The 25,675-nt window shown below is 37.6% G+C and overlaps 1 protein-coding gene across 3 annotated transcripts; it reads left to right on the top strand.

Annotated features, from left to right (window-relative positions):
* Positions 1-943: 943 nt before the first annotated feature.
* On the top strand, positions 944-23,827 carry GBP5 (guanylate binding protein 5). Of its 3 annotated transcripts, XM_012464816.3 has the most exons (12): positions 945-1,214; positions 6,028-6,298; positions 13,939-14,147; positions 14,646-14,773; positions 15,978-16,087; positions 16,351-16,547; positions 16,913-17,155; positions 18,207-18,487; positions 19,222-19,434; positions 20,305-20,407; positions 20,695-20,876; positions 22,267-23,827. In XM_012464816.3, exons 3-12 carry the CDS (start codon positions 13,958-13,960, stop codon positions 22,378-22,380), a joined length of 1,761 nt encoding a protein of 586 aa, XP_012320239.2. In that variant the 5' UTR covers positions 945-1,214; positions 6,028-6,298; positions 13,939-13,957; the 3' UTR covers positions 22,381-23,827. The 3 variants fall into 3 exon arrangements, with proteins under 3 accessions (XP_012320242.2, XP_012320239.2, XP_012320238.2); XM_012464815.3 differs by lacking the exon at positions 6,028-6,298; XM_012464819.3 differs by lacking the exons at positions 6,028-6,298; positions 19,222-19,434 and having other exon boundaries at positions 944-1,214.
* The last annotated feature ends 1,848 nt before the right edge of the window (positions 23,828-25,675 follow it).

Here is a 25,675-nt window from a genome sequence, read left to right as displayed (position 1 = left end):
TTTACATTGTTTCCTAGAGTCACCTGAGGAGATCTGAGCTCCTGTTCTCACAGCAAAACCTGCCAGATATGTTCCCAGTCACTGGCTTTGTTCCATTCCAGTTTTCACTTTCCTACTCTCCTACCCGGCTTCTTATGAGCACCTTCCAAATAAATATCCCTTGCTCACAAATCCTTGTCTAGGCACTAAACCTCCAAAAATACAGCCGAACAGCCACTCTGTTCATTGTAAAATAAAGATAGAGAAAACTGTCTTGTAGGATTAAAATCAGGATAATATGAGATATTTAGTGTCCAGATCTTCGAATCTATTTATTAAAAAGGATCAATGATAATGATTATGATTATGATTATTCACCCAGCAAACACAAAAGTCTATAATAAAGTGCTTAGCTTTCAACCTTAAGATCCATTTATTAGTAGCTCTGTGATTTGGGGTAAGTTACTAAATGTTTCTGTGTCCCAGCTCTTGTAAAATTGAGAGGAAACATTTGTTGGAAGAATTAAAATAGGAGAATCCACACAAAGTAGTGAAACCTGTGCAGGGGATATTACAAATGTCTAATAAATAATATCCTTGTTATCATTCACTGTGTATGTACTAAGTGCCAAAAACTTTGTCCTTGCCTGTGAGTTAAAGTTGTCAGCTATTGAACCTACTATGAAAGTAATAAACTTAGTCCTGTGTGAGTGGATCTAACATTTCACAACATTAGACTTCAAAAATCATAAGAGCTTTATCCCTGACCTACTGCCAAACTGGCGATTAATGTCAACATATTTCAAGCTAGCTTTGAAATACCACATACTTTGAACAATTGTGAAAGATCTCAAAGTTCTGTTTAGTAACAACTTGTAGTTTCTAGAAAGTCAGGTCAAATACATCCAGCCTATCCACACTAGGCAACAGTTGCGAAATCCCCATTGTTACCTAGCTTAGTCACTTAATTTCATTTTCGGTTTCTGTTTCCTATAGAGAATTTTTAAAAATTCCCCTTTCTGTTAGTTCATATTTTGTATTCAGATAGTCTGCTTTCTAAAGCAGGAAAAAAGGGGTGAGGGGAAATAAAGACCCCAGGACTGAGTGAGGAAAAAGTACATGAGAAATCACCACAGCTAAAGCAAGGGACGAGAGTTCGAACTCTTAGCAAGTTCTCATAGAAGCAGCTTTCTTACTAGCTCTAAAAGACCTCTTCTTCCGATTTTATAGTCAAGGTAAGATTGGGGCAAGGGGGGAAGAGATCTGCAAGGTTCAGCTGGTTTCAAAAACATTCTCAAAGGCTAGGATGCAGCTTAAGCTGATGTGGTATATCAGACTTCAGTAAAAACTAAGCAAAATTAATTATCAGCTGTGCTTGCCTCCTTCTGAATTAGACACCAATGTGTGTGATGATTAAACTAAGAGTTTGAAATGCCTTCAAAATATTTTTCTTCCTTTGCAATTTTATGACTTATTGAGGATTATAATTTCCACTTAAGTTACCTTTGTCCTTCATAAAATCTGATTCAGCTGGTTTGAACTGCAGCACGAAAGTGTCAAGAACTATGATTGTTATTATATTCATGAGAAAGAACAATGAATAAGATGCAAATATAAATAGCTTACTAACATTGTTAAAGACAAAAAAAAGTGTTGAATCCCAGAGAGAAGTTTCATGAAAACAGCAGTATATTTTTAATCATCGTCTTTTACTTTGTTCTCCCTTTAGAAATAGCCCTGACTGAGGTTGCTTATTAGTTTAAGGAGATTTTGGGCTGAGACGACAGGGTCCTCTAAATATAATCATGTCGTCTGTAGAGACAATTTGACTTCCTCCTTTCCTAATTGAATACCCTTTATTTCTTTTTCTTCCCTGACTGCTCTGGCTAGAACTTCCAGTACTATATTGAATAGGAATGGTGAGAGAGGGCTTTGTCTAGTGCCAGATTTCAAAGGGAATGCTTCCAGCTTTTGCCTATTCAGTATGATATTGGCTGTGGGTTTGTCATAAATAGCTTTTATTATTTTGAGATACATTCCTAGTTTATTGAGAGTTTTTAGCATAATGGGCTGTTGAATTTTGTCAAAAGCCTTCTCTACATCTATTGAGATAATCATGTGTTTTTTGTCTTTGCTTCTGTTTATGTGGTGAATTACGTTTATAGACTTGTAAATGTTGAACCAGCCTTGCATCCCCGGGATGAAGCCTACTTGATCGTGATGGATAAGCTTTTTGATGTGCTGTTGCAATCAGTTTGCCAGTATTTTGTTGAAGATTTTTGCATCTATGTTCATCATGGATATTGGCCTGAAGTTTTCTTTTCTGATTGAGTCTCTGCTGGGATTTGATATCAGGATGATGTTGGTCTCATAAAATTATTTGGGGAAAATTCCCTCTTTTTGGATTGTTTGGAATAGTTTCAGAAGGAGTGGTACGAGCTCCTCTTTGTATGTCCAGTAGAATTTGGCTGTAAACCCATATGGACCTGGGCTTTTTTTGGGTGGTAGGCTCTTAATTGCTGCCTCGACTTCAGACCTTGTTATTGGTCTATTCAGGGTTTCGACTTCTTCCTGGTTTAGGCTTGGGAGGGCGCAAGTTTCCAGGAATTTAGCCATTTCTTCCAGTTTTAGTGGTTTGTGTGCATAGAGTTGTTTGTAGTAATCTCTGATGGTGGTTTGTATTTCTGTGGAATCTGTGGTGTTATCCCCTTTATCATTTTTTATTGCATCTATTTGATTATTCTCGCTTTTCTTTTTTATTAATCTGGCTAGTGGTCTATTTTGTTGATCTTTTCAAAAAACCAGCTCCTGGATTTATTGATTTTTTGAAGATGTTTTTGTGTCTCTATCTCCTTCAATTCTGCTCTGATCTTAGTTATTTCTTGTCTTCTGCTAGCTTTTGAGTTTTTTTGATCTTGCTCCTCCAGCTCTTTCAATTTTGATGATAGGGTGTTGATTTTATATCTTTCCTTGCTTCTCATGTGGGCATTTATTGCTATAAATTTTCCTCTAGACACTGTTTTAAATGTGCCCCAGAGATTCTGGTATGTTGTGTCTTTGTTCTCGTTGGTTTCGAAGAACATCTTTATTTCTGCCTTCATTTCATTATTTATCCAGTCAACATTCAAGAGCCAGTTGTTTGGTTTCCATGAAGTTGTGTGGTTCTGAGTTAGTTTCTTAATCCCGAGTTCTAATTTGATTGCACTGTGGTCTGACAGACTGTTTGTTATGATTTCCATTCTATTGCATTTGCTGAGGAGTGATTTGCTTCCAATTTTGTGGTCAATTTTAGAGTAGGTGTGATGTGGTGCTAAGAAGAACATATATTCTGTGGATTTGGGGTGGAGAGTTCTGTAAATGTCTATTAGGTTTGCTTGGTCCAGGTCTGAGTTCAAGTCCTGGATATCCTTGTTAATTTTCTGTCTTGTTGATCTGTCTAATATTGACAGTGGAGTGTTAAAGTCTCCCACTATTATTGTGTGGGAGTGTAAGTCTCTTTGTAAGTCATTAAGAACTTGCTTTATGTATCTGGGTGCTCCTGTATTGGGTGCGTATATATTTAGGATAGTTAGCTCTTCCTGTTGCATTGATCCTTTTACCATTATGTAATGCCCTTCTTTGTCTCTTTTGATCTTTGTTGGTTTAGAGTTTATTTTATCAGAGACTAGGATTGCAACTCCTGCTGTTTTTTGTTCTCCATTTGCTTGGTAAATCTTCCTCCATCCCTTTATTTTGAGCCTGTTGTATACTTGCATGTGAGATGGGTTTTCTGGATACAGCACAACAATGGGTTTTGACATTTTACCCAATTTGCCAGTCTGTGTCTTTTGACTGGGGCATTTAGCCCATTTAAATTTAAGGTTAATATTGTTATGTGTGAATTTGATCCTGCCATTTTGATGCTAGCTGGTTGTTTTGCCCATTAGTTGATGCAGTTTCTTCATTGTGTCGATGCTCTTTACCATAAAATCAATATACAAAAATCACAAGTGTTCCTATATACCAATAAAAGACTTTAAAAGAGCCAAATCAAGAATGAACTGCCATTCACAATTGCTACAAAGAGAATAAAATACCTAAGAATACAACTAACAAAGGATGTAAAGGACCTCTTCAAGGAGAGCTACAAACCACTGCTCAACGAAATAAGAGAGGACACAAACAGATGGAAAAACATACCATGCTCATGGTTAGGAAGAATCAATATAGTGAAAATGGCCATACTGCCCAAAGTAATTTACAGATTCAATGCTATCCCCATCAAACTACCAATGACCTTCTTCACAGAACTGGAAAAAACCACTTTAAACTTCATATGGAACCAAAAGAGAGCCTGCGTAGCCAAATCACTGTTGGTGGGAGTGTAAATTAGTTCAACCATTGTGGAAGACAGTGTGGTGATTCCTCAAGGACTTAGAAATAGAAATTCCATTTGATCCAGCAATCCCATTACTGGGTATAGATCCAAAGGATTATAAATTGTTCTAGTATAAAGACACATGCACACGTATGTTCATTGCAGCACTGTTTACAATAGCAAAGACTTGGAACCAACTCAAATGCCCATCGATGATAGACTGGACAGGGAAAATGTGGCACATATACACCATGGAATACTATGCAGCCATAAAAAATGATCAGTTCGTGTCCTTTGTAGGGATGTGGATGAACCTGGAAACCATCATTCTCAGCAAACTGACCTAGGAACAGATAATCAAGCACCATGTGTTGTCACTGATAGGTGGGTGTTGAACAATGAGAACACATGGACACAGTGAGGGGAGCAGCACACACTGAGGTCTGTTGAGGCGGGGACTAGGAGAGGGGCAGCGGGGAATAGGGAGTTGGGGAGGGATAACATAGGGAGAAATGCCAGATATAGGTGATGGGGATGGAGGCAGCAAACCACATTGCCATGTGTGTACCTATGCAAAATCCTGCATGTTCTTTACATGTACCTCAGAACCTAAAATGCAACAAAATATATATTAAAAAAAAAAAACTGGCAACATAAGGAGACCTCATCTCTGAAAATAAAAAATTATCCAAGCATGTTGGCACACACCTGTGGTCCTAGCTACTTGGGAGGGTGAGGTGAGAGGATTGCTTGAGCCCAGGAGGCTAAAGATGCAGTGAGCTGTGATCACACCACTGCACGCTAGACTTAGTCATAAAGAAAGACAATGTGTCAAATATTCTTGTGCCCCATAATGAAGTATGATAGTGGCACAAGAATAGACAAACAGGACCGGGCAAGGTGGCTCACACCTGTAATCCCAGCACTTTGGAAGGCCAAGGCGGGTGGATCACAAGGTCAAGAGATCGAGACCATCATGGCTAATGTGGTGAAACCCTGTGTCTACTAAAAATACAAAATTAGCCAAGCATGGTGACGGGCATCTGTAATCCCAGCTACTCAGGAGGCTGAGGCAGGAGAAGAAAAAAAAGAAAAAGAAATAGCCCTGACTATTCTGTATGCTATTGGCTGTGAGCTTGTCATAATTAGCTCTTATTATTTTGAGATACGTTCCATCAATACCTAGTTTATTGAGAGTTATTAGCACGAAGGGTGTTGAATTTTGACAAAGGCCTTTTCTGCATCTATTGAGATAATCGTGTGGGTTTTGTCATTGGTTCTGTTTACATGATGGATTATGTTTACTGATTTGTATATACCGACACATCCCAAGGATGCATCCCAGGGATGAAGCCGACTTGATCTTGGTGGATAAGCTTTCTGATGTGCTGCTGGATTCAGTTTGCCAGTATTTTATTAAGGATTTTCTCACCGATGTTCATCAGAGATATTGGCCTGAAATGTTGTTGTTGTGTCTCTGCTAAGTTTTGCTATCAGGATGATGCTGGCCCGATAAAATGAATTAGGGAGGATCCCCTCTTTTTCTATTGTTTGGAATAATTTCAGAGGGAATGGTACCAGCTTCTCTTTGTATCTCTGGTAGAATTCGGCAGTGAGTCCATCTGGTCCTGGGCTTTTTTTGGTTGGTAGGCTATTAATTACTGCCTCAATTTCTTTTTTCTTTTTTTCAGTGTATTCCCAGCCCCGGCTGCTTTACTGCTAAAAAATATATACACACAGGAGCAGAGTTTCCAACTCTTTTAACAGTTCCTTTTTACGTCAAAGAATTACACTTCTTCTGCAAAAAACCCATAGATGCATAAATTAAAAAGCAAGCTACCTTTTGAAATACTTCAAATAATATTCAATGAAATTCTTTTTAACATTATACACCAATGGTGCAATGAAGAATATGCAGGACAGCAAGTAAACACAATGAGCAACTCTTATTCCTACAAGGCAGTAAGTAAAGTATAATGTGAAGGACAGTCTAAGATAATCTTTCTGGTTGTAAGAGATGGGTGGTTTTAAGATAAGTGCCAAGACTGTTACTGTTTAAGGATTGATGATCATGTATTGCCAGAATACCTTTCTTACCCCTAGGAGAAAAATTTTTTTTACTCATGGAATGACATATCATCACCAAGGGAGAAAAAAACCTGAAAACTGTTGGTAACTGAGATAACTATTCTGACTTTAAAGAAGGTTTAGGAGTTCATGGAGAAATCTGTGATGTTTGGTTTTCCAAAATTAAGTGTTTTAATGTGTCTAGTGGAATAATCAGAATAATTTAAAGAAACTCTATTCTTAATCTTTACTGGCCGACAGACATGCTACCAGTAATTGGGGAAGAGAAACTATATTCAGGATATGACATCTCACTTTGTATATTTGAATGGAAACCAAACATCACGATGACAAGAAGTCTATTACCATTCCATTTTATTCATTCCCAAAGTTATTTGTAGTAAAATCCTACAGGAAAGAATGTGAAATAAAAATAGTTTTCAAAAAAAATGTTTTTCAATCATGCAACCTTGAATATACCTAGTGAAAATCATTTAGTCTAATCTTGAGTTCCATTTAGGCTTCTTTGAGACATCATGAATGCCATTTGTACGTTATTTGTCATAATCATTTGTACTTATATAAGAATTATTTTCAAAGACAGAAATTTTCTCAAGGAAAATTTTGAGCTGCTATAGGCTGGGTGCAGTGGCTCACTCAGCACATTGGGAGGCTAAGGGGGACAGATAAGATAAGGCTGGGAGTTCGAGACCAGTCTGGCCCACATGATGAAACCCATCTCTACTAAAAATGCAAGAATTAGCTGGGGTATTAGTAATGGTGCATGTCTGTAATTCCAGCTACTCAGGAGGTGGAGGTTGCAGTGAGTCAAGATTATGTCACTGCGCTCCAGCCTGGGTGACAGAGTGAGACTGTTTCAAATGAAACTCAGCCTTCAGCTTGCAAAATGATATCTTTATAATTAAGCAAACACAAAAGACCAATGCGAGTTGCTTCTTTCTTCCTGGAGAAGTTGGCAGGATAACTGGAATCCTAGGAACTCCTCTGTGTTGAATTTGCCAAGTCCTGAGTTCAGAATTTTGTTTTTGAGATGACTATAAAAGCACCTAAAGGTCAAGGAAAATTTCTTTCTGTGATAAGAGACCTTTGCTTTAGTGTAGATGACCATTTTCCTCAGTAAGGTAGGGATGAAGAATGTTCTGTTAGTTCCTTTCCTCTGGCTGATCTCTTTTTTTCAGAACTTGTTAGTAGTCTATTCAGGGATTCAACTTCTTCCTGGTTTAGTCTTGGGAGAGTGTAAGCGTCCAGAAATTTATTCATTTCTTCCAGATTTTCTAGTTTATTTGTGTAGAGGTGTTTATAGTATTCTCTAATGGTAGTTTGTATTTCTATAGGATCAGTAGTGATATCTGCTTTATCATTTTTTACTGGGTCTGTTTGATTCTTCTCTCTTTTCTTTATTAGTCTGGCTAGCAGTCTATCTATTTTGTTAATCTTTAAAAAAAAAAAACACCTCCTGGAGTCATTCATTTTTTGAAGGGTTTTTCATCTCTTTATCTCCTTCAGTTCTGCTCTGATCTTTGTTATTTCTCGTCTTCTGATAGCTTTTGAATTTGTTTGCTCTTACTTCTCTAGTTATTTTAATTGTGATGTTAGGGTGTCAATTTTAGATCTTTTCTGCTTTCTTCTGTGGGCATTTAGTGCTATAAATTCCCTTCTAAACATTGCTTTTGCTGTGTCCCAGAGATTCTGGTACATTGTATCTTTGTTCTTATTGCTTTCAAAGAGCTTATTTATTTCTACCTTACTTTTGTTATTTACCCAGTCGTCATTCAGGAGCAGGTTGTTCATTTTCCATGTAGTTGTGTGGTTTTGAGTGAGTTTCTTAATCCTAAGATCCAATTTGATTGCACTGTTGTCTGAGAGACAATCAGGCAAGAGAAGGAAATAAACGGTATTCAAATATGAAAAGAGGAAGTCAAATTGTCTGTTTGTTGATGACATGATTGTATATTTAAAAAAACCCATCATCTCAGCCCAAAATCTCTTTAAGCTGATAAGCAACTGCAGCAAAGTCTCAGGATACAAAATCAATGTGCAAAAATTACAAGCATTCCTATATACCAATCGTGATCTCCCATTCACGATTGCTACCAAGAGAATAAGATACATAAGAATATAACTTACAAGGGATGTGAAGGACCTCTTCAAGGAGAACTACAAGCTACTGCTCAAGGAAATCAGAGAAGACACAAACAAATGGAAAAACATTCCATGCTCATGGATAGAAAGAATCAGTATTGTGAATATGGCAATACTGTCTAAAGTAATTTATAGATTCAGTGCTATCCTCATCAAACTACCATTGATTTTGTTCACATAATTAGAAAAAACTACTTTAAATTTCATATGGAACCAAAAAGGAGCCCATATAGCCAAGACAATCCTAAGAAAAAAGAAAAAAACTGGAGACAACACTCTACCTGACTTCAAACTATACTGCAAGGCTACAGTAATCAAAACAGCATGGTACTATACCAAAACAGATATATAAACCAATGGAACAGAAGAGAGGCCTCAGAAATAATGCCATACATCTACAACCATCTGATCTTTGACAAAACTGGCTAGCCATATGCAGAAAACTAAAACTGAACCCCTTCCTCATACCTTATACAAAATTAACTCAAGATGAATTAAAGACTTAAACATAAGAACTAAAAACAAACAAACAAACAAAAAAAGCCCTGGAAGAAAACCTAGGCAATATCATTCAGGACATAGGCATGGCAAAGACTTCATGACTAAAACACCAAAAGCAATGGCAACAAAAGCCAAAATTGACAAATGGGATCTGATTAAAGAGCTTCTGCACAACAAAAGGAACTGTTATCAGAGTGAACAGGCATCCTATAGAATGGGAGAAAATTTTTGCTATTTTTCTGTGGGTCAAGATGGCTAGAGGGAGACCTATGTTAATTCTAGGTAAATAATTATAAGCTTGCTTGGCTTAGAGTACACTGAAGTTTATACACCAAACTAAACTATGTTATTGGTGCAGTTAATTAGAAATCAAGTGGCAACAGGAAGCCTAAGGTAAAGACCATCCAAGAGCACAGTAACACCAGGGAACATCTTGGGGTGGTTGCAGAGCAGACAATACTGCTCTGGTCCCACGAATGTCTTTTCAACATGGAGACTGCATGAGGGTCTTATAAAGAGGGCTTATGCAAAGATCTCTGAGAAGGGAGGTAACCTCAACTCACAAGATCTGGGAGGATATTTGCAGATAGGAGCTGGCAAGGAGGAGAAAAGCCTTGCAGGGCAGAGATAATAAATACCTCAGGCTCTGCCTAGGTTCTCAGAATGTGAAGTGATTTTAATTGCTGTATGTCCTTAATGCTCAGGAGATAAAAGCCCCTTGATGCATTGAGTGTAGTCAGACCTAGTGGCTCCTCATCCAATATACTTCTGATGCAGCGGCACTATGATAAGGTGATAAACTCAGAGTACTAGTTTAGCATGTCTTAGAAGGATCTCAAGTGCTCTCCTTCCCACCCCGGCATCTTACCTACCCCTTCACCCTCCCCTTCCACACCCATAAGATCAATGAGATTATTCACATAATAAAAGTGTTTGGAGCTCAGAACTTGGGGCCAATGCATTTCCCACACTTGTGTTGGTCCCCTGGACCCATGCTGTAAATTATACTCTTGTGTCTCTGTCTTTATTTCCTTTTCTCAATCCCTAGTCACTGCGGGGACTAAGGGCACCCATGTACAGATTTGGGGCTGGTACCCAACATTTATCCATCTGACAAAGGGCTAATATCCAGAATCTATAAGGAACTTAAACTAATTTACAAGAAAAAAAACAAACAACTCCATCAAAAAGTAAGCAAAGGGTATGAAAAGACACTTCTCAAAAGAAGACATTTATGCAGCCAACAAAGATGAAAAAATGCTCATCATCACTAGTCATTAGAGAAATGCAAATCAAAACCACAATGAGATGCCATCTCACACCAGTTAGAATGGCAATCATTAAAAAGTCGGGAGACAACAGATGCTAGAAAGGATGTGGAGAAATAGGAAAGTTTTACACTGTTGATGGGAGTGTAAATTAATTCAACCATTGTAGAAGACAGTGTGGCTATACCTCAAGGATCTAGAAATAGAAATATCATTTGACCCAGCAATCCCATTACTGGGTATATACCCAAAGGATTATAAATCATTCTACCTTGAAGACACATGCACACTTATGTTTATTGCAGCACTGTTCACAATAGCAAAGATTTGGAACCAACCCAAATGCCCATCAATGATAGATTGGATAAAGAAAATGTAGCACATATACCACATGGAATACTATGTAACCATAAAAAAAAATGAGTGCATGTTCTTTGTAGGGACATGGATAAATCTGGAAATCATCATTCTCAGCAAACTAACACAGAAACAGAAAACCAAACACCACATGTTCTCACTCATAAGTGGGAGTTGAACAATGAGAGCACATGGACACAGGGAGGGGAACATCACACACCAGGGCCTGTCAGGGGGTGGGGGCTAGGGGAGGGATAGCATTGGGAGAAATACTTAATGTAGATAACAGGTTGACGGATGCAGCCATGGCACGTGTATACCTATATAACAAACCTACATGTTCTGCACATGTATCCCAGAACCTAGACTATAATAATAAAAATAAGTAAAATAAAATAATACTTTAGTAAAAAAAAAAAGAGGAAAGAAATAGCCCTAACTTAATTCATGTTGGCTTCTTGGCATCTACTCACTTAACTAACCCCTTTTGTGTTGGCTTCTGTTTCTACTACTTCTTGCCTTTACAACTATAAATCACCTAATTTAACAGTTGCCCAACTGGACCCCTCAATACTGTCTGGCAACTTTGTTCACTCCTTGAAATTCTCTCCTTTGAATTTTTTACCATGACACATACTTCAAGCACTTTGTACTTGTTTGATTTCCATTTATATCCTTAGTAAGAGCCTTTTCCTTTTCATCCAAATTCAAACCAAAAACTATGCAAAATAAGCAAAAGCCAGCAACAACAACTACATATACATATGCAGGCACAAAACCCAAACTATAATTGTATGGTTGAAAACAGATGTTTTCTTTCAGAAATTCTTCCACTACCACTTCTGAGCATTTTCTCTTATTATTTTTTGGCAGTTTCCTTCTTTGCACTCCTAAAAATCTCCTGCAGCTCTATCTCTCTCTTTCATAAACCAGCAGTGATTACTGATGTTAATAAATAGTTGTTTATCTACTTTTAGTGTTTTAGAAAACAAGCTAAAAGAGTTGAGTAAAATGCCAGAGAGATACAGATAGCCAGTTGCAGGGCTGGGGTTGGAAATCAAGTCCTATTTACTGAAAGGGCAAAATGTGCATTTTGTGCATGTATTCTGAACCATTCTTGCATTGTTTTTATTTGCAAAAGGTTTTAGGACTCAAACAGGGAGATTGCATCCCAGAGCACTAATCGCAGGCTGTTATGAATAACAGAGCAACAGTTATGTTTGTGGCTTGAACACGTTAAATCTGCAATAATGTTTTAGAAATTTGGCTTCACTAAAAGCATTAAAGATACTATCCAGAAAACATTAGGGTATAACATGTAAGATACTATTATTAATATAGATATACAGTGCTATTGTCATTCGTAAGGAAGTCCGAACAGTCAAATTTATTCCCTTTCCCACTAGTGACATCATCCCAATGCAGAAGATCTTGTAAGTTCTCAATGTCTGCTTACAGATCTGGCTTACGTATCTTCTGTTTTTCTAGCTAATTGCTGTAGATCATCACTGCAAGATGCCCATATCTTTCTAGTGTAAAAATTATTCTGGCCTCTGCTGCATGCAAATCAGGCAACCAGAATTCTACAAATATAAGGTACTAATAGTGCATTGAAAGTGGATTAGAGTGAGAAAAGAGTTGGCATTTGAGTCTAAATTTATTGCAGAATTGCTTCTTTCTGGATCAGGCTAGTACTAGGCATTTTCTGACTCCCATGTCTTAGTGCTACACCATTTGCAAATGGATCTCCTATTATCTGCTGCCAAGCAGCTTCTGTTTTAATGTATGTGTCAACATAATGATTTCCAGGGCATTAGCTATGAGGAAGCAGGGAGAATGGGTCTTTATAATTGAACAATGACAGTTTTTACAATCTGCCAGTAAAGATATGGAGAATCCAGACTTTTTCATTGTAAGATTTTAGTGAAAGAATGGGTCAAACAGATGGCGAAGTTTTTAGCTTCTTTAGTAAATAAACACCTTTAAAATGGAAGGAAACTATGATAAGGCTGTTGGGAGCATTTGAGAGCAGGCCTTAAAGAAACTGGCCATAAACAGAATATGTACAGCACTGTGACATACTCATGATGGCAGTGCCGCATATTGCTAGAGGTTGTTGGTTTACTGGAGCCGGGGAAGAAAGACCTGACCCGCCCTTTGGCGGAAGACGGCTGGGGGGGCTTCTGAACCATCAACAATAGCATGAGAGACAGGTGCCTTAACAACAAATTCCAGCTGCAGTAGATAAGTGAGCCAGAACCTGTTTCTTTCCACTCAAAAATGCTTTGTTCCCTTTGAAGAATGTTTTTGGTTAAATGATAATTATCACTTGCTTGCTGTCAATAAATGTGTGGGTGAGACTCTGTTCCAAGGCTCTCAGCTGGGAATGCTGAGGCCCCCTGTCTGTCCCACACCTTTTTGCTCTCTACCTCTGTGTCTGTTTCTTAATTCCTTCAGCGCCACCTGGTTTGGGGTCTCTGCAACAGAGCTGGTCTTGGCAAAGGCAAAGTAGAAAAACACATTTTTATGACATTTGCTTGTTCTCATATAGCTTAAATTTTTTTTTAACCAGATTCTTCAGGTTATAGGGATTGATGCTCAGAAGTTAGAAAAAAACAAACAGATTAGGTATTGTTAAAGGAAGTTGTTTTATTCGTTCAATCAATCATAAAATAATCATTCATCGAAGTTTTGGTTTAATAAAGCACATTAATAACTATGTAAAAATTTAAGCATATCTCTAAGAAGCAAACAACTGTGATTTCTTAGATAATGCTGCATAATGACTTGGTATTATTTAATGTAATGCAGTTTGACCGGACATAGACCTAACTAAGAAAAAAACGATGTTGACATAAAGTAAAAGGAACAGTGTAATATATAAATAATGTCATAAAGAATTAATATAGCGACCCAGTGTGGTAAAAACTAAAAAACATAAGTAAGCCAAAAACCAGTAGAATAAGAGTTAGATTCAAATTAGTTGATTAATACAGGAAATGGATTTCTGTATGCCTATCAAATACTTAAGAACCAGTAGGGTAGCCATAGTAGACCTATAAAACGCCTAGGACTTATTTTACTGTGGCTCTCTTTGCTATCTCTTTTTATTTTTAAACAATTTCTTTCAGAAACGTAGGCAATGCTGGGAAGTAGTATGTCCCCGGGTTCAGTAAGTAAAATGACTTTCTTTGCTTATTAAACAAACACTAGAAATCCCATCCCATCCCATCTGTTCTGTTGCAGGAAAAGTAACATCCTAGACATGGCTCCAGAGATCCACATGTCAGACCCTGTGTGCCTCATTGAGAACTTTAATGAGCATCTGAAGGTTAATCAGGAAGCTTTGGAGATACTGTCTGCCATTACGCAGCCTGTGGTGGTCGTGGCGATCGTGGGCCTCTATCGCACTGGCAAATCCTACCTGTTGAACAAGCTGTCTGGGAAGAACAAGGGTGAGTGGCACCAGAAAACCTCTGCCAAACCCTTCTGTCCATTCACACAGTCACCATCCAGTACAGGGAAGTGAGGAGAGAAAGTAAGACATGAGGATGAATATTAAAAACCAATATTTAGGCCACAGCTGGTCTTTTTATCTTCTGAAAGATGAAGGGCAGTTCTCTGTTCCTGACAAATCACCTCTTTTTTTTCATTGTCTTAATTTCTTCCTGTAAATAGTATAATACATTCTCCTTGTAAGACATCAATGAATAATTTCCATATACCTAATTATAAACTAGCAGCATTCTATACTGTAATATTTTTTATTTAAATATCAAAGTTCCAACCTATGGTATTTGATATTATTTTTCCATTTCTATATCATCATTCAAATCAATACTGGTTGTACTTTCTGCTACCTCATCTTGCTTTCCTTAAACCCAGCTGAATGATCAAGCAAATCCCCAATTTCCAGTTTCTCTTCTATTACAGCCTCTTACTCTCCCTGGCAGGCTTCTCTGTTGCACCTACGGTGCAGTCTCATACCAAGGGAATCTGGATATGGTGCATGCCTCATCCCAACAGGCCAAATCACACATTAGTTCTGCTTGACACTGAGGGCCTGGGAGATGTAGAAAAGGTAAGGAAGAAGGATTCCTTTTTAAACCTCCTAATCTCCGAACAGTCTTTCCACAGGGAGATTTTGGGTTTATGTTTGTAAATGTGTAGTTCCACTTGACCAATGTATATCCCCCATTGTTTTCCTTTGTATTTTTAATAGTCAGAGTTTGGAAGCATGAAGTAAGAAAATACATTTATAAGCCAGAATCAGAACTGTGCTGATGTTGAGCTAGGCAGTTAACTCAAATTCAGAAAGATGGTGCAGACAAAATTACTGTTACAAACCTGATCCTGCGATTATACTAGTTAATAGTGGGTGCTATTCTTAAATGACCTTGTGTTCCAGTCAAAGCTCTAGCACTTGTAGCTTTCTGACTTTAATAAGAGAAGTAACTCTCTCCAAATGTCCTATTTTCTCTTTGGTCTTTCTTATTCAACTCACTACTTAAAAACAGTAGGTACATGGGCCTTTCCTAGTTATATGCTGGTAAGTACTTAACAACCAGCTCACTGACAAAAAAACAACAACCATGATCTCTGTAGCACTTGACTATTTTCTGAATACTCCCATCATAATTGATTTCAAGCTACCAAAGTGAATTCACTAAACTCAGACTTGGGAAGACATGTACACAACTGGCTGTCATGAGTTGGTATGAGGCGGCTTCAGCACACGCCTGGATCTTTCTCTTGAACTTCCATTGTTTTCTTGTGTTTTTATTTTCTTTGTTTTTGATTTGTCAGGACTCGAAGATGATAAGCCACAATTTGAGCCTCAGTTTCCTTACCTGCAAAATGGAGATAGTAACTATAAACCCATCTCACAGCATTTTGTTAGAATTTGATAAGATCATTAATGTGAACTGCATTATTGATGCTAGTTATTCAATAAAATAGGTATATGTACTGTGTATATAGGCCAATTTTGTTTTATGTGTTGGAAAACCTCAGTTTTAAGTACTCTGATCACCCCACTAACTTTAACTTTCCCTTTTGCAAATATTTAACAGTAGCTATAAGAGGAACTGGTGGGTTAATAAGATATGGATCAGTATAAAATTATCAATGTTAACAAGAGAACTATTCAAAGTTAATATTTCTAACAATCTTTATTTGTCTTGTTTCAAAAAAAAAAAAAGGCTTTATACACCAAGAGCCTATTTTTAAATATTGCTCTTCTGGGAATCCCATGAGACATGACTTAAATTTGGTCTAACTTCTAGGCTGACAACAAGAATGATATCCAGATCTTTGCACTGGCACTCTTACTGAGCAGCACTTTTGTGTACAATACCATGAACAAAATTGATCAAGGAGCTATAGACCTACTGCAGTATCCTTCTGTGGTACGGGGTGGCATCAAACTCCGAGAAAACTTTTCTCTTTACCAGATGCGTGTCTGTGAGACCTTGTGAATCACAAAAATCGAAACATGATAAACATTGAAAGTACAAAGAAAGGAGTCCTTATATTTACTGACAAAATGATAATTTGGTTAAGACTCATAGGGAAAAATAAAGGTTTGGGGAGACATGGAATTAAGTATGGGTTTGGATACAGTCCTATTTCTGTTAGTTTTCTTTAATTGCATCTCAGCAATGTGACAGAACTGACAGATCTGCTCAAGGCAAGAACCTCGCCTGACCTTGACAGGGTTGAAGACGCTGCTGACTCTGAGAGCTTCTTTCCAGACTTAGTGTGGACTCTGAGAGATTTCTGCTTAGGCCTGGAAAAAGATGGGCAACTCATCACAGCAGATGCATATCTGGAGAATTCACTGAGGCCAAAGCAAGGTAACAGGGACTTCAGTTTTGGAAAGATTTATAAAAAAGTATTCTAAGAAATTATCTCTTGTTTGTTTAGGTGGTTAAATTTATGGATTTCTATATATGTTCACCTAGTTCTCCTACAAATAATGAATATTATTAATTTATAATGAACAAGTAGGTTCAATATTAAGTTGCATTACTGCCCGATTCTTAGAAAAAATTTCTTTTCTTTGTGACTTTCCCTGATTAGTTACCTTTTTTCTGTTTCTTAAGATTTATGAAGACATATTAATCTGGGTGACATCAAGTGAAAGGACATTTATTTGAAGTAAATAAGTGAAAATGAATGTAAATTCTATGCTAAATAAATCCTATTTTTTATTCTCCAGGTAGTGATCAAAGAGTTCAAAATTTCAATTTGCCCCGTCTGTGTATACAGAAGTTCTTTCCAAAAAAGAAATGCTTTATCTTTGACTTACCTGCTCACCAAAAGAAGCTTGCCCAACTTGAAACACTGCCCGATGATGAGCTAGAGCCTGAATTTGTGCAACAAGTGGCAGAATTCTGTTCCTACATCTTCAGCCATTCTATGACCAAGACTCTTCCAGGTGGCATCGAAGTCAATGGATCTCGTGAGTATAATTTTTAGGATTTTCCTTCAATTTAATGTAAACGATAATGGATGCTTTTAATAAGATTATACTTGCAGTATCAATAATAATCACTACTGTGAAAATCATATGTATCATATTTATTAAGTTTCTGTGGGTATCACATATTACTAGTGTGTGTTTTTTGTAGTAATACCTTTAAAGTTACATAAAATAGGGATAAAACCTGAAGATAAGATAAAATTAAAGATCTATTGAACTGGATTAATCCACACAGGCTGGCAGCATTTGTTCAACAACTATATTGGATTTTTATTATGTGTCACAGTCTTTGATAGGCACAAGATGAGCAAGACATACATGTTTACTGTATAAGTGAAACTTCATTGATACAAACTTTAAACAAAGGCTCCAATTGTCTAAAACCCTAAAAGAAATCTAAGCAGACTTCTGAGTCTAGTTTTTCTTAAGAACTCTATGTCTCAGAACTCTGTAAATAATTGCTACATTATAGGAGGAAGTTGAGTGGAAACAAAAGCCTGCAAATGACGAAGACATAATATAACAGGAAAGTTCAAACAAACATTAAGAGAAACCTGGTTTAAATTGCTTACTTTTTACTTTTTCAGAGAAGGGTAGCTATCATCCTAGCTTAATTATACTAAAGTAAAATAGAAAAAGGAATTCTGAAGAGAACAGAAAGCTGAGGAAAGAAAAGGGCAACATTGAAGGGACAGAAGTCTATAGCAGTGTATTCAAATGAATATGCTTGACTTTTATATGATCATCTTCTCATTTCTTCATCAGAGAAGGATGAAATGTGGACAATCACAAACATCTTAAAATTTCCTCTTTTCTTATTTGAACACAGTTTCCTTTCCCAAAGAATGAAAAACTTGGCTTCCTGATCACACAATTTCCCAAATAAACTTATTTGGGCAACTTGACTACTGTCCATAATGCTAAAAAGTTTCAGGCAATGTAACTATTAAATGTACATTCTCAGAAATTACTATATTGATCATATTTTCTTTCTTTACAAATCATATAAACATTTCTTTCTTCCATGGAGGTCTGAAGAACTTGGTGCTGACCTACGTCAATGGCATCAGCAGTGGGGATCTGCCCTGCATGGAGAACACAGTCCTGGCCTTGGCCCAGATAGAGAACTCAGCTGCAGTACAAAAGGCCATTGCCCACTACGACCAGCAGATGGGCCAGAAGGTGCAGCTGCCCACGGAAACCCTCCAGGAGCTGCTGGACCTGCACAGGGCCAGTGAGAGGGAGGCCATTGACGTCTTCATTAAAAACTCTTTCAAGGATGTAGACCAAAGTTTCCAGAAAGAATTGGAGGTGATATTTTTGTTTTTAGTTCATGGGGATTATGGTCAATAGAAGACAAAGTATTGCTATGAATGATAAAACAGAATTTAGTTAAGAAAAGAAATTCATACTAGATTGGAAAACAATAATCAATATATAGCCATGATACCACTTTTATTCCGAAAACAAATGAACATGTAACTACTCTGGACTCTGTAGATTCTGACATTTTCACATATGCACACATTTACCATGTTATACTCATGGACTAAATTTTAATTAATTTCTGCCTTTAAACAATTGCATTTATAAAGTATTAAATTTCCTTTATTAATCAAGCATACAGAACTACCAATTGAATCCACTAAAATATGATGCATCCAGGATTAATAGAATAAGTTGTTATCCTTCCAGCCAACTATTCTACTCCACTTTATCATTGGAAATCCCAAGTAAAACACTGAAATAATAAAAGAAATGTTGTAGGCTGAATTTAAAATTAAAACATGAAGCTAGAGGTCTGTGGCATGAAGATTACACCTAAAGCAGAAATAACAAGAGATTCAAAACCAAAAGTAAATGTTATTTTTCTATAGAGTATCATCCTTGGAATTTTTCCAGGTTTGGTGGGAAGGATATAGTCTTGCTTATATGTGTCTTCCTCTAAGTTTCTAGAAAAAAATATAGATTCTTTTTGAGAATTATTGCCAGAAATACTGAAGTATTGCTAACATCTTTTCCATGGGTTTTTAATCTATTTGAAGACTCTACTAGATGCAAAGCGGAATGACATTTGTAAACAGAACTTGGAAGCATCCTCGGATCGCTGCTCTGCTTTACTTAAGGATATTTTTGGTCCTGTAGAAGAAGCAGTGAAGCAGGGAATTTATTCTAAACCAGGGGGCCATAATCTTTTCATTCAGAAAATGGAAGAGCTGAAGGCAAAGTACTATCAGGAGCCTAGGAAAGGAATACAGGTATCCCTGGTTCTACCTATTAATTGTGGAGAATTCCTGAGGGACTTCTTAGAAAAAAACAGTGAAAACAGGAAACATGCCATGTATACGGGCACACAGACGAGATTTATTGCTAACAGTAAAACGGTCCTAGCAGTAACCGTTTTACTGAATAAGCGTTCATGGAAAACAATGTGCCTGGTGTTGGTGTTCCTAGCACGGAATTTATACTCTAATGGTACCAGTGGGATTAAATTGAACAATCACCATAATCACCAGACTTGTTTTGTGAGCATCAACATTCATTGCAACAAAGAGGCCTTTATGTTCATATTGGGCAGAATCCCAATACTTGAAACTAACTTAAGAAGCACCATTGGCTTACACAAACTAAAAGCAAAATATTTAAATAGTTTAGTTTAGTTTCAAGTATAAATACATTCAGGAGTTTAAATAATAATATTCATTTCCTCCTTCCTTCTTTCTGTCATTTTCGTTTCCTTTTCCTGACCTAATTGGCTTCATTTCCAGGCAGGCTCACCCCACATGACAATAAAGATGACACCAACAGGTCCAAGCTTAACTAGTCCTTACTGCCCTCAGTCTCAGGGGAAAGAATAAATCAGCATTAATCAGCCTTTCAAGCATAAATAAGTCTTTCAAGCACACAAGCATCACCAATTTTCATACTGTTTGTGGTGTTTTTCTACCTGTGAACAAGTCCTTTGCGTCTAGTGGACTTACATGCTCTGACTGACCATGGGGTCATGCCCAAACTTGTGACAGGAGAGGGTGTTCCACAAGCCCCTGGAAAGAACAAGACTTAAAGATGTTTACAACGTTCCTAATCACCATTTCCTGCTTCTAACTGCATGTTTTTGGGGTTGCTAGGCTGAAGAAGTTCTACAGAAATATTTAAAGTCCAAGAAGTCTGTGAGTGATGCAATATTACAAGCCGACCAGGCTCTCACGGAGAAGGAAAAAAAGATGAAAGGTGAGAAGAAAGTGGAAATGATGCAAGATAGAAAAAAAACCTCAACAAATTTTAAATTAATTTAGCCTGGTCCTCATAGGATCTTAAACTAGCGCAAGAATGGCAAAGATACTTCTTAGCTCCTCAGGCCATATCTGACTGTGGCGTGATCCTGCATTGTGGTTACCTGGAAAGGAAAAACCACCCCTGGGAATTTTCTCCAGGAAGCTGGAACAATCACAAATAAAAGTGGGAGGCAGAAGGAAGGGACACATTAATCCTAGAGAAGTTTATCTTTTTCTCTTCAGAGGAACAAGTGAAAGCAGACGCTGCAAAGGCTAACGCAAGAAGGTTGGAGGAGATTCAAAGGTGGAACCAGCAAATGATGCAGAAGCGAGAGAGAGTCCATCAGGAACAAGTGAGACAAATGGAGAGAGACAAACAAAATTGGCTGGCAGAGCTACAGAGGACGCAGGAACAACGGATGCAGGTATTCATCAACTGTTTCATCTCTCCCCTCCCTGTAATCGTGAGAGTATGAAGCAGTGGGAAAGGGAGAGGCAGCATGCTACTCTGGCTCTCAGCAAGGAGTCTGGAGCCAGAATGCCTGCGTATGAATCCAAGCTCCACCTCTTAGTAAGTATATGGTTTAGGCAAGTTATCTATCCCCTCTGTGTCTCATTTCTCTCTTACGTAAAATGGAGACAGTGATGATATCTATGTAGGGTTATTTTGATAATGAAATGAGTTAATATTTGTGTTCAAATGGTGCCTGGTACAGAGTAAGCACTATATGTTGTTAAATAAAAACCAAGGCATTTCTAGGCTGCAGTGATTGGTCTCTCCTGTTAACTTGTTAATTGCCCTGGACGATCTTTTGCTTTGGTCATAGATACTTTGTAAATTTGATTTCATGTTACAGTGTCTATGCCCCTGTTCTTGTCTGGATCATCTCTGTTCCGAAGGCCTTTAATCTGCCAGTTTGTTTCATCTAGTCGTTTAGTTTTATTTACCAATCACTGTCAGTAGTTACCACTCTCCAGTAGTTCTTATTTATCAGTTATTGTCATAGCACTTTACATGCATCATCTCATCTAATTCATTCACTGTAAAGCAGAACTACTGCGTCTTCATTTTTCTGATGAGATAAATGGGGTTTCAAAGAGATAATACCTGCCAACATCACACAAGCCTCGTACATTAACAAAACTGCCTTCCAAATGAGTAGAATCTGCAGTTTTACTTCTGCACACCTAGTGTGAAATTCCTGTGTCAGCACCCCAATGAGACAAATGACATCCTACTTCTCCTTGGCTTGCCAGTCTGTAGGTACTAGTTCTTCAGAAGTTACTCTAAAATATTTCTGATTGTAGCTCCTTCTGAAAGAGCAGTATGAGCAACACGTGGTTATTTGTGTCTTCACTCTTTTCTCCTGCTTCTGCTGCCAAAACTGTGGTGACCTGAACAAATTATCTCATCTAAGGATTAGAAAGCCCACCTGATTCCATGTCATTTAGATACAATGTTTTTGTTTCAACCTCTTCTCTTAGAAATATATCTAACATTCTCCTACGTGTGAATGAGAATTGAAGTCAAGATGTGACTAAGATTGCCCAAGGAAATTGCGTGGTTTAAGGGAGAAGGAGCTTTGGTATGCAATCCTAGGGATACCAATATTCCAGGGGTGAGAAATGACAGTTTTGGAACTAAAGAAAGACAAGGGGGATGAATAATTACAGAAATAAGTTAGATGTACTTGAATGGAAGAGAGATATTCAGGAACCGTTTATTGCTACTGTAAGTGAAAAGAAGTAAGTACAAGTGAGTGATTTAGGCAATCAGAAGATGTTTGATCTTACTTTCTATTTATCACACTTCAGGAACAAGCTGCACAACTCAGAGCAACATTCGAAGCTGAAAACAGAAGACTTCACCATGAGCTCCAGTATCTCCAGAGGAATGTTAATAATGACGATCCATGTGTCTTACTCTAAAGTGCTAAATGTGGGAGCTTCCTTTTTTGACTCTTTGTCCCTGATGACACAACGGAACAAGGAACTACAGAACTTGGGACAATCAACATTTAAATAAACTTTATAATTATTTTTTCAAACTTTCATATAGAGTTAAAGATTATGATGCTGGTATCTGGTAAAATGTACATCTCAATAATCCCGTAGTTTAAATGATTATTGCTTCCTTTAAAAGATAATAAGTTATATAAGAGGCAATGAATCGCTGCCTTCATTTATGCGTGATATTGGGATGGTTTCATCAGGAGATGCTTTCTCTTGCATCTCAATGCCATCTGTCTAATTTCTCATATTTGTCTCAGGGTATTTTGTTACCTAGAGCAGCGGTTCCCAACCCTCGGGCCACAGACTGGTTCTAGTGTGTGGCCTTTTAGGAACCCTGCCGCACAGCAGGAGGTGAGCAGCAGGTAAGAGAGCATTGCCACTGTGGGTAACCCCCCCATGGGCACCGAAGAAGAAGAACTGTCCAGACCCCAGGCACAACTAGTCCCTGAAGAATATCTTAGTTTATAGTGTTATTGCTCAGCTGTTTCCTTTATATAATCATTCATGTATAATCATATATTAGTTTATAGAATTAGTGCTTGAAGTGTAACTTACTGCTTACATATAGCTAGCATACTTAGTCCTATGTAATTTTTCTATATAATCATGTAGGTATTGTAGTCAGAGCTGTACTGACACATTTAGTGCTGATTTATATAATCCTTCTATATAACCATATAGTAGTTTGTAGTAGGAGGAATGCCTAGAGCAGTCGCAGAACAGAAGCAGTACATGGGAAAACAGCCAGACCAGGACGAGAACCAAAGATCCAGGCAGTGGCATCCCTGCCTGAAAGGGCATATGCTGTATGGCAGGCTTGGAGCAAGTGCCTCTCCTCCTGATAAAGGAGTTGTAGTACCTTGCATCCAGTTCCTGTGGAAAGTAGGCCTCAGGCCTGAGATCCTGGAAGTAACCGAGGGAGAAGAACCCCTCTGGTGTGACCAGTCACAGCGGCTGTACACCCTGTCAGTCTTTTCTCGCTTCTGTGCTAGCTCAAAGAATCCTCCCATAAATATCTTAAGAACACAAGTCCGTCAGCTCTCACTGCATTAAGCTTACAGTATCCTTCTATTAGAAATCCTTTGAATTCTCCAGCCCCCAGATAAGAAGTGTTGCACACGACACCTGTTGCACACAGCCCCCTCCTTGCCTCGGTGACCTAATGGGGGTGGACCCCTTTTCTGTACATGACCCTCTACTCCTGCACATGGCCCATCTCTCTGCCCAGGTGACATAATGAGGTGGTCCCCTTGCTTGTAACTCACGTGATTATGTTATGCCCTATTACTAAGCCTATAGATGATGACCTCAATCATGACCCTGCCCCCTGCTTGTAACTAATAAATTGTGTGAAAATATCACATTTTCTGTATGCATTTGTCCGTTGATGGATACTTAGCTTGCTTCCTTTGTAGGGACATTGATGGAGCTGGAAGCCATTATCCTCAGAAAACTAACACAGGAATAGAAAACCAAACACTGCATGTTCTCACTCATTCAGGAGCAGGTGGTTTAACTTCCATGTACTTGTATCGTTTTGGTATATCTTATTTGCACTGATTTCTATTTTTATTGCACTGTGGTCTGATAATATAGTTGGTATGATTTTGATTTTCTTGAATTTGTTGAAATATGCCTTGGTGTTGAGCATGTGGTCATTCTTAGAGTATGTGCCATGTGCAGAGAAGAGAAATATGTATTCTGTTGTTGAGTGAAGTGTTCTGTAGATGTCTATTAGGTCCAATTGGTCAAGTGTTTAATTTAAGTACATGATATCTTTGTTAGTTTTCTGCCTTGATGATCTATCCAACACTGTCAGTGGAGTGTTGATGCTTCCCACTATTATTGTGTGCTTGTCTACATCTCTTCATAGATCTCTAAAAACTTGTTTTACAAATCTGGGTGCCCTAAGGTGGGTGTATTTATATTTAAGACATGTACATCTTCTTGTTAGATTGAAGTCTTTATAATTATTTTATGTCCTTCTTTGTCCTTTTTGTTCATTGTTGGTTTATAGTCTGATTTGTCTGATATAAGAATGCACTAGATCTTTTTGTTTTCTGTTTGCCTAATATATTTTTCTCCATCCCTTTACTTTGAGCCTATGGATGTCATTACTTGTGAGATGGGTCCCTCAAATACAGGATACAGTTGAGTCTTGCTTCTTTATCCAACTTTTTACTCTGTGCCTTTTAAGTGAGGGAGCCCATTTACAGTCAAGATCATTATTGTATGTAAAGATTTGATCCTGTCACCATACTGTGAGCTGGTTGCTATGCAAACTTGTTTGTATAGTTGCTTTATAGTGTCAATGGCCTATGTACTTAAGTGTGTTTTTTTAGGTGCCATGGTTAGCACTCCCTTTAGGACCTCTTGTAAGGCAGGTCTCGTTGCAACAAATTATCTTAATGTTTGCTTGTTTGAAAAGGATTTCATTTCTCCTTTGCTTATAAAACTTACTTTGGTAAAATATTACATTCTTGTTTAGAATTTTTTTTCTTTAAGAATGTTGATAATGGGCTCCTAATATCATCTGGCATGTAAAGTTTTGGCTGAAGGGTCCACTGTTAGCCCCACAGTTTCCTTTGTAAGTGACTTGGCCCTTATCTCTAGCTGCCTTTAAGATTTTTTATTTTACATTGACCTTGGACAATCTGATGATTCTATGTCTTGAGGATGTTTATCTTGTATAGTATCTTATAGGTGCTCTCTGAATTTTTGAAATTTGTATGGCAAACTCTCTACTAAGATTCAGAATATTTTCTTGAACTATATCCTCAAATATGTTTTCCAAGATGCTTGCTCTCTTTCTCTTTTCAGGAGTGCCAATGAGTCATAAGTTTGGTCTCTTTACATAATCCTATATTTCTCAGAAGTTATGTTTTTAAATATTTTCCTTATTTTTGTCGGTCTGTGTTGCTTCAAAGGAGCAGCCTTCTAGCTCAGATTCCTTCCCCAGGTTAGTCTATCCTGTTCTTAATGATTCCAGTTGTATTTTGAAATTCCTGTAGTGAATTTTTTATTTCCAAAAGTTCAATTTGGTTCTTTATTAAAATAGTTATGTTCTCTTTCAACTCTTGTATTGTTTCACTGTTTTACCTGGATTAAGTTTCAACTTTCTCTTGTATCTTGATGAGTCTCCTTGACATCTGGATTCTGTCTTCTATGTCTGATATTTTAGTCATTTCAGTGTGGTTAAGAAAAATTGCTG

The sequence above is a fragment of the Aotus nancymaae genome, unplaced genomic scaffold (assembly GCF_030222135.1).
Source record: "Aotus nancymaae isolate 86718 unplaced genomic scaffold, 86718_ANA_hifiasm-v0.15.2.pri h1tg000007l, whole genome shotgun sequence".
NCBI classification, from domain to species: Eukaryota; Metazoa; Chordata; class Mammalia; order Primates; family Aotidae; genus Aotus; species Aotus nancymaae.
The sequence above is the reverse complement of the archived record's forward strand: the minus strand, read 5'-3'. Positions and strand labels throughout refer to the sequence as shown.

Excerpts from the sequence above, each read along its gene's own strand:
- GBP5 (XM_012464815.3), top strand. The coding sequence starts at position 13,958 with ATGGCTCCAGAGATCCACATGTCAGACCCTGTGTGCCTCATTGAGAAC. Across the intron at positions 17,156-18,206 it reads CATCGAAGTCAATGGATCTC|GTCTGAAGAACTTGGTGCTG; the intron begins GTGAGTATAATT and ends TCTTCCATGGAG. Across the intron at positions 18,488-19,221 it reads GTTTCCAGAAAGAATTGGAG|ACTCTACTAGATGCAAAGCG; the intron begins GTGATATTTTTG and ends ATCTATTTGAAG.